At 40.1% G+C, this 9,989-nt stretch overlaps 1 protein-coding gene across 1 annotated transcript; it reads left to right on the top strand.

Annotated features, from left to right (window-relative positions):
• Positions 1-3,217: 3,217 nt before the first annotated feature.
• cnr1 (cannabinoid receptor 1) lies at positions 3,218-8,112 on the top strand. Its single transcript, XM_080453635.1, has 2 exons — positions 3,218-3,374; positions 4,956-8,112. The coding sequence occupies exon 2, from the start codon at positions 4,998-5,000 to the stop codon at positions 6,408-6,410; it is 1,413 nt and encodes a 470-aa protein (XP_080309761.1). The 5' UTR covers positions 3,218-3,374; positions 4,956-4,997; the 3' UTR covers positions 6,411-8,112.
• The last annotated feature ends 1,877 nt before the right edge of the window (positions 8,113-9,989 follow it).

Consider the following 9,989-nt stretch of genomic DNA (forward strand, 5'->3'; position numbering starts at 1 on the left):
ATCTGTGAGCAGACATTTGCTTTGTGTGTGTTGTGGAGGGAAAAAATAGGCAGTAAATTGGTTTATAATCAGGTGTAACAGACCCATATGTTGATCTCTTCGCAAACTTATACGGTCTGTTTTTCTTTTTTTAACTTCCAGACATCAGCAGCAGAACACTGTCTGCTGCTCATGCTCTGTTCCGGCGAACTCACTTCAAAGCTACTGAAGTGTAGAACATTATGTTCATCCCTGGCAGAGTCATACCCTGGTATTATGAACAATTACACGTGTGAAAATAGTAGAGATAGCGCATCCTTTAAGCACTGGAGTGGCACAGGGTTTTCGTGCTCTGCATGCTGAGGACATATCTGGGCACAAAATGGAAGTAGATCTCTGACGACTGACACAAAAGTCAGCAACTAACTATTTCTGCTCTGTTTTTCATGCATGCCGATGCAGGTTGATGGGTAACTGCAGGAACACAATAATGTGATGATGCCTAATGAGACCATTCATAATCAGTGAATCAAAACATCTTTGATTAAGGCCAAGCAAAGGCCATAATACAGTGATTGTGAGTCTTCAATTTCGAGGTGAGTAACCTAACCATATCTACTGATATACGTGTATGTACTGTAAGTTGCCTATTTTGACAGAAGTATTACTATTAGCTACACACATGAAAGTCTCTAGTGGTTCTCCTTCTTATTTGATATGGGCAGAACAGGAGATTAGATGTAGGCTATTTTATGTCTTATAAAATGAAGTTGATAAGTGTGCTTTAAAGAACATATTTCTGTGATTTCTGAATGCATATCTATCTATCTATCTATCTATATATACACACACACACACACACTTATATATGGATAGATATATACAATTTAAACAAGTAAATTCAAGATCCAGATTTTATTCCACTGTTGTGCACCATACTATACTTCCTAAGATGATGTTAATTACACTATGACTGAAAGTCACACAGAAGACAGACATTCTAATTAGTGTTTCTAATTAGTGCACTTTGTTCCAGTGAATGAAATGGACACTCTAGTCTAGACAATTGTGTGCCTCCAGATTTGTGGCAACAGTTTGCTGAAGGCCGTGTCCTGTTTCAGAATGAGTAAACCCCCCCCCCCCCACCCCCCACTCTCCACTCTCCCGACCCCCATACAGAAATGGTTTGTTGAGATGTGAGGAGGAACTTGACTGGCCTGCACTAACATCACGTCACCAGGCTTTCCAGGCCTGCACACATACTGTAGAGCCCTGACCTTATACCTGACAAATGACAGTATATCCTACCTAACTCATCTGTAAACTGACAAGACTGACAATATCACTCTGACCTTCTTTGCCCCCATTCCACTTCCAGGCCTCTTAGATCTTCTGACCAACTACCCCTGTTGGTTGTTCCTCAGTCCTGGATGAAAACTAAGGCGACCATGCCTTCTCAAATGCTGCCCCTATAGGCTTTGGAATAGTGTATCACTTTTTATTACGTTTTCCCATCCTCTAACCGTTTTAAATCCCGTATTAAGACACCTTTTTACACTGGCGAATAAGTCTTCATGGTTCGTATTTGTTGTGTTGTGTTTTGTATTTTATACTGTACCTTTATTTTTATGCATTTCATCATTCTTTTTTTTTTCATTGTCTTTGATGAAGAGGTTTTGAAATGTGCTTTATAAATAAACATGATGACTTTTGTCTGCACCCCAGACAGTTTTGACGTTGTTTGATTCAATATTTATTTAGACCCCTCCCTAAAAAAAGAAAGAAAAAAGAAAAGAAAAACGCTCATTCAAATTCACTTCACAACACAACTCCACAGGAGCTTTTTTCAATTAATTATTTCAATATGTTAATATTTTCTGGAATGTAATGTTGCATCAAGTGTCTATGTAATTCATGCATGAAATAATTAATTGAAAAACTATATATGGTCTCCGCGTGCATTACAAGGATGATATCTGTCACCAGGAACCAGGGAGGTGTGAATGAATCTAAAGTGGTTAAGAAGGAGTTTGAATGGGCTTATATTAAGGGCATCTGATCAAACTGAAATATGTAAATACTGAATCAAGCAATTTAAAAACTGACACAAAACATGGAAATGACCCAGAGGTGTTTCAAAGGGAAATACCCTTTTAGTTTGAACCATATCGTTTGGAACACCTATCAATTCACCTTCAATGCCTATTTCTTTCTTATATATAAATATATTTTACTTACAGACAGTAGGAGAAGGATAGGTAAATGTGTTAAAATTCTACGAGACTCAGGTATTTGACTGCGAAAAAGATTAACCCTTCTGACTACATTATCCCCCTTGCATAACTTTACACGCACGCGCGCGCGCGCACACACACAGGAACACACACACACACACACACACACACACACACACACACACACACACACACTAGCTACACAGATGGATAGAGCAGTTATAACAAAAGAACCCATGTGGAAATTTCCCTGGGCGTATCTGGAATTATGGGAGGTGGGTTATATTTGGAGTTAATTGAGTAGGCTATATCTCAATTATTTCACGAACCAGGCGATAATGTGTTTCTGTGCTTTTGTGCATCTGTGTTCTGTCTGCCTTCTGTTGTAGTTTGTGATGCTGCAGTCCTTTGTTCATAGTACCATACAATATCTTTGTGCTTTGGGGCATTGGTTCTCAAAGTGGGACCCGGGGACCCCCAGGGGTCCTTGGGGGGGTTCCAGCCAGGGGGTCCCCAGCAAAATATGTTGATACAGCATCACAATCATTTTAACCACTTTATCCATTGGCGTTGGCTACTCAAAAATAGCAGATATACAAGCTCACAGCGCGTCACTTCGTGCCGCACTGCGAGGTTGTACATCTGCTATTTTTGATTTAAAACCTTGAAAGTGTGAAAAAATATTGAATAATTTAACATTTTTTTAAACTCAAATGTTCTCTTTTGGGTGTACCTGGCACGAAGCATTTTCAGATGGGGTCCGCGGCCATATATATATACATTTGGGGGTCTTTGGCACAAAAAAAGTTTGAGAACCACTGCTTTGGGGGAATCAGATCCTCCAGTGTTGTGTTCTGTGTGGAAGGTCTTGGAGAGAGCGTTGCGGAGCACGTGACTCGGCTCGAAAACACGACCCTTCATAAGTATGAACACAGACAGAGACCGTCAGTGTGATGCCACGATCACCAGTGAGAAGAACATACTGATGATTCTACTGTGTTCTACCGCTACATAATTAATAACATGTGCATCATGCAAGTTAATCGTCTCTTTTATGTGACATTGTTCTTTAAATGTTGCGAGTTGGATTAACGCGCTGGGGATAGTCTACATATCACGGGTGTTGGGGAGATTCTGCACATCTGGAACACAATATGTAAGGTAAAAACCTTTCTCTCTTCATTAACGACAACAGCAACAAACAAAAAAGTTATTAATTTAAGCTTCCATATGCTGGTTTGCTTCCCTTATTTTCGTTATTTTGCGCTTTAGGCTATGTGAATGAGTATTCTTTCATACATTTGTTTTCAAAAAGTAATCTGGAATAGGATGATTTTTTTTAAATTATAGGCTAGGCTATTTATTACTATATTCGTGAATATATCTTACTTTTTCTGAAATTAGGCTATACAAGAGCACTACATCTGGGCACCTCGATGTAAAATGTTTAAAAAATAAAATATTTGAAAAATGCTCTTAAGTAATGTAAAGTATACATGATGTGAACATGCAAGGTACATCATTATCAGACTTAAATGTATCCTTCAACTTCTTGTTTATGCCCCAAAATGACTGGATACCCAGGTTTTGTAGCAATTTGTAGCAATTGTAGAAATATTCGACCTGAATTGTTGAATGTTTAAGGAGAAGAGTGGAGAGGAAGAGTGAGGTGTTAAATTGGCTATTCTTTCCAAAATGTTAAAAAAAATATTTGGAAAATGTTTGCATGATTATAACATGCTTGAACATTCGACAATTAAGGTATAGTATTTCTATAATTGCTACAAATTGCTACAAAACCTGTATATCCAGTCATTTTGGGGCTTAAACAAGAAGTTGAAGGATACATTTAAGTCTGATAATGATCTACCGTGCATGTTCTAATCATGTATACTTTACTTAAAATCATCTTCCAAAAATTTTACTTTTTAACATTTTGGAAAGAATAGCCAATTTAGCCCACTCTTCCTTCCATGGTGCCCACCTATCCTGTTACCATCTGATATACCTATACTTTTATTACCTGATAAATATTCGAATTTGTGATGGTATTTTGTCTCGCTCCACTGTAGCCTACTGTTTGAATTATGTCCCTCTATAGCTGGAGCATGTCATTCTGACATCTTTCAGACAGAGGTTAGTGCTCTTTAATTTTCAAAATGAACTATGACTCTGGATTCTGGAATACTAGATAATATTGCATGCCCATATGTTCCAAAGTATTCCTTAAAGCAACAATAGTTCTACGCTGCAAACTGGCTTCCTTTCATCTGTCTTATATAACCTATAATAAAGCTCACATTTCTGCACGTTGATATGTTTTGCATATTTGCATATTTTTCATTAAGAGGCGTCAGTTTTCCTTTTAAAAATGCAGCATCGCCTACTCTCTGTGCCAATCTCATTATCCATCAGATGATGGACTTTCTCCCCAGCCCAGTACTGTAGCAACTCTGTGAAATGTCATTTCTCTATGGAAAATGTAACTAAGAAAAATCATAGAGAAATATATAGTTTTTTTGACATATTTGCAATGTAGGGCTTGTACACCGTAAGGGCTCTCTTTTCAGTGTTACGGGTTAAGTTAACCACTTAAGCCCTATTCAAATATTTTCAAAAATAGCCGATCTACAAGCTCACTTGTGAGCTTGTAGATCGGCTATTTTGGAAAATATTATGATCTGGCCAAAATAGAGATGCCTGGTTGAAAGTGTCAACATAATGTCTTTCATTCATTTCTAGGTTGAACAGACGTCATCTTAGACTGCAGTATTACCCTCAGCCATGAAGTCCGTACTGGATGGCGTGGCGGACACCACTTTCCGGACTATTACCTCTGGTTTACAGTATCTGGGCTCCAATGACGCTAACTATGACGATGCCACCATGGACGCAGATTTCACAAAGGGCGGCTTCGCTTTCCAGAAGCCCATGTCTGCTTTCCGAAGCAATGCTTTCCCTGACAAACTGCCTCCAGACGAGGAGATGATCCTCAGAGGCATCCCGTTCTTTCCCACCAACGCCACAGACACGTTTGGCAACCAGAGCTCGTTTGGAGATGAGGGGAACGGCATCCAGTGTGGCGAGAACTTCATGGACATGGAGTGTTTCATGATCCTGACTCCCAGCCAGCAGCTGGCTGTGGCTATGATGTCACTGACCTTGGGCACGTTCACAGTGCTGGAGAACCTGATAGTGCTGTGTGTCATTCTGCAGGCCCGCAATCTCCGCTGCCGGCCGTCATATCACTTCATAGGCAGCCTGGCTGTGGCCGACCTGCTGGGCAGTGTCATCTTTGTCTACAGCTTCCTGGACTTCCATGTTTTCCACCGGAAGGACAGTCCCAACGTTTTCCTCTTCAAGCTGGGAGGAGTCATCGCGTCCTTTACCGCGTCTGTCGGGAGTCTCTTCCTGACCGCCATTGACCGCTACATCTCCATACACCGGCCTCTGGCCTACAGGCGCATAGTGACGCGGACCAAAGCCGTCATTGCCTTCTGCATGATGTGGACCATCTCCATCGTCATTGCAGTGCTCCCTATGCTGGGCTGGAACTGCAAGCGGCTTCAGTCTGTCTGCTCTGATCTCTTCCCTCTGATTGATAAGAACTACCTGATGTTCTGGATCGGGGTGACTAGCGCGCTTGTCCTCTTCATCATCTACGCCTACATGTATATCCTGTGGAAGGCACATCACCATGCCGTGCGAATGCTGAGCCGCACCTCCCAGAAGAGCTTGGTGGTGTACTCAGCAGATGGGACTAAGGTGCTAACAACCCGCCCTGAGCAGACACGAATGGACATCCGCTTGGCCAAGACCCTGGTGCTTATCCTGGTGGTTCTGGTCATCTGCTGGGGCCCGGTGCTCGCCATCATGGTCTACGACCTGTTCTGGAGAATGGACAACGACATCAAGACGGTGTTTGCATTCTGCAGCATGCTCTGCCTGCTCAACTCCACCGTCAATCCGATCATCTATGCCCTGAGAAGCAAGGACCTGAGGCACGCCTTCCTCAGCTCGTGCAGGGTGTGCAGGGGCAGTGGCCAGCAGCTGGATAATAGCCTTGAGTCGGACTGCCAGAATAGAAATGCCGCCATTGCTGCCAACAGGGCTGCCGAGAGCTGCGTGAAGAGCACTGTGAAAATAGCCAAAGTGACAATGTCTGTATCAACTGAGACGTCTGCAGAAGCGGTCTAATCAGTTCTGTCATGGGGGAAACTTTGTAAATGTCATCCTCTCCAAACAATGCCATTAAACATTAAAAGGCTGAACTATGCTTTGCCAGTGAGATGTACCTCATCTGAAAGACAGTATTGAATTACACACACATAAAAATGCTTCAGTGGTGAACTACTCCATTATTTTATGTTAAGAGTGCCAGTATACAATATATAGTGTTCCTGTGCCAAAGTGCCAAATAGGAATGAAAGATACTAGGGAGTTGAATTCTTTGAGAATTATTATAGATTATCATGAGTCTGTTGTTTGCCATGGACTTCATGATATCCAACAAGTGAAGGAATATTATATTTTTGTACTGTGAATTCAGGTTCTGAAAACAATATATCGTCATTTATGGGATAAGGGGCTACTGACATTTTTAATTAGAAATGTTTTAATATGTTATTGAGATGTCATGAGTGTTGCACCTAAAGGACAACATAAATCTTTGCATTACAACCTTCAATAGGCTTCATGTATAAGTTGTGTATGAACATTTCCATGAGAAAATGGGTAGAGAGCTGAAGCAACTTTGAGAGTACCCTTCAAACATTGACATTATTTGTCATCTTTGTATCGCTCGAAGAGTTCACCTGTGTGAAGTGATTCAAACTTAGGCTACTCCATCGCATGACGGTGTTGCTTACCAACAAGAACTGATTTTTAAGCTAACAGCACGTCACGATTCAAGATGAAAATAATTTATTGTGGGCAAGTGACACCATTGTACTACGAAGCATACATTTGGCACAGATTCAACATCACAAATGAGAATTCATTTTCATCTCTGACTTAAATCTAAATGGAAATCGAGGCAAAAAAGAAAAAAAAAAGATTCACAACTTTCAAGTATGTGGCAAATCTCTTATGACAGAGGGGAGTGTCCCTCTTGTCCATTTCTTTAGTCTCTTGCTGTTAGACATTTATAGTAACCGTGTCTTTGTTCAAATGTATACCTAACAACTGTACAGCGTCTCTTGTAAAATAAGTGTTCAAATCGAACAGTTCAGCTATTAGGCAAGACATTTTTGGCCAGAGCTTGAACACATTAAATGAAACTGAATTTGGATACATACAGTGTGCTGGCCACTACTGTGAAAAACTTTAATTGGCTTCTAACGGTCTGAATATAGCTGCTTTCACCAGGTTAATGGATTCCATTAGACTTGTACGTTTGTGATATCTTGTGAATATTCCAATATAAGCCTTTTATCATTGCAGTGAGTTGTTTTAGTGCTACAGTACTGTAAAATGGGGAGGGGTCATTTGGTGACATAATGCAACCTGTGCACAGGCCTTGTGAAGTGCTTTTTGCGTAACTCTAAATAAAACTATGTCCGCTGTAAGCTTTGCTTATCTAAAGGAAGAAACAAAGGTATTGGCATTAGCTGGTAAGTGGAATTGAAGTTACTGTGTCTGCATTGTATGGAGAACTGACGATCCAATCGAAAGCATTGGGGACAATGTCATTTCCTTGTTAGTACTAATCTAGAAATCTCAAAGCACAATTGTTATGTACATTTATCTTGGTGTAAAGCTATCCAGATCACTATGCTTTGCTGCCTCTTGTATTGTTGAGTGTTGGAGATCAAATGTCCCCTGTCAAGTGGCTTCTGGTGGCATAATGAGGATTCTGACTTCAATAAAAAGGAAAAGAAAAAAAAGAACAATCAGTCAAGTATGCGCATTGCTGTTTTCAACTTTTGAATAAAGACACAGCTGGTTGTCGTTTTGCTTGCAATTGTTTGATTCTTATTCCGTGTTGAATAATTCATGAAGAATAACATTAGCCTGAAGTCTAAACATGTTAATTTTGTAGGCGTCTTTCCTGACAGAAAGGTTGGTAAAGCCCTGGGCTTATTCCAAAGGTTTTCAGAAAGGCTTTATCCACCCCTAGTGGATGATCAACAGCCTCAACATCAGGTGTCTTACAACTGGTATTTCAAACATTGTAAAAACAGAAGAAAAAAGTACAATACGTTGTGGGTGGTGAAATTGCCCACAAAGAGAATTTCAGTGCCTGCAATGATGCTACAGCTGTATTGCACATGCATGTGATAATAAAAGGTCATGAACCTTGAAAACCACTTTATTTGAGCACTGTGTGGTATTCCTCAAGTTGCAAAATGTCCTCCAATGGAAATATCTGCTATGATTTGATGCCATCTTTTGGGTCATAGGCCTACTGCAACATTTGTTGTTAGGGATTCTAATAATAATAGCTCAGATTTATATTGCGCTTTTCTAAGTACTCATAGTCGCTTTACAATGGGATAAACTTCATTAGGTAGAAAATAAAATAAAATAAATTGCATCTAAAGTATAAACAGTAAAAACAAGGGGCGGGGGTTAGCTGGGAAAAGCCAGTCTGAAGAGGATGGTTTTGAGGGCAGTATTGAAGGATGGGAGGGTGGGAAAGTGATGTGGTTAGCAAGTGTGTTCAGCAGGGAGGGGGCAGCAACTAAAAATGCCATATCACTCTATAGATTTGGTGATTTACAGATAGGTTGGCATCACCAGATCTGAAGTAGTGTGAGGGGACATGGTGGTCAAGGAGGTTGTAGAGGTAGGGGCCGGAGTCAGGTTGATGAGGGCTTTGTAGGTGGTAAAGGAATATTTTAAAGCTAATTCTCTGTTTGACCATGAGCCAGTGAATATTTTTGGTGCACTGGTGCGATGTGAACTCTGGAGTGGGTACTGGTATGCAAGCAAGCACTTCTGAACATATTGGAGTTTATACTGAGGACTTTAGAGGTGATGCCATGAAGGATGCTGTTGCAGTAGTGTTGGATAAACAAAATCAGTAAGGTACAGATAAACATTCTTAATTGAACCTGACCAGGAGGGCTAGACTCTATGATAAATCTTTATGCACGACATAGAGGAACGTGCTATAAAGTTTGCATGAAACTCTATATATCTCTGTACATGTTTTTGATTGTGTCACTGCCATTACCCTTTATTTTTTAGCAAAACTAAACAATAAAAGCCTGGAGATCGAGGCTATCATTACCCTAACACAAGCTGCACTGACTTGAACTCTAATGCAGTAAGTGACCCTGTGGAAGTTAACACCTCACACTCACAGGACCCTTTTACCCCTATACATTATTTTATTTTCTCATCCAGAAATGTACATATTTGTAACACATTTAAAAAACATTAAGACATTCTAACAAGATGTTTACTGTACCATATTTACTGATTTTGTTCATCCAATACGCATCCCATCTGACCCTGAGCCAGTGGTGGAAAAAGTACTCAAATGTTTTATTTAAGTAAAAGTATCAATACTGCAATATAAAAATACTCTGTTTACAAGTAAAAGACTGGAATTCAAAATGTACTTGAGTAAAAGTACAAAAGTATTGGCATCAAAATGTACTTAAAGTACCAAAAGTTAAAGTACTCATTATGCAGAATGTCCCATTTCAAGTTTTCAAATGTATAAAACTAATTTAAAATTAGGAGATCTACAAGCTCACAATGCTTGTGGGCTTGTAGATTGGCTATTTTCAAATGGCTGAAATGTATCTGGTTACAGTATGTTATGTA

The sequence above is a fragment of the Gymnoscopelus braueri genome (genome assembly GCF_963280865.1).
Source record: "Gymnoscopelus braueri genome assembly, chromosome: 16".
In the NCBI taxonomy this organism is placed as follows: Eukaryota; Metazoa; Chordata; class Actinopteri; order Myctophiformes; family Myctophidae; genus Gymnoscopelus; species Gymnoscopelus braueri.

Bases quoted from the DNA above. Each gene is read 5' to 3' on its own strand.
- cnr1 (XM_080453635.1), top strand. From the start codon at position 4,998: ATGAAGTCCGTACTGGATGGCGTGGCGGACACCACTTTCCGGACTATT.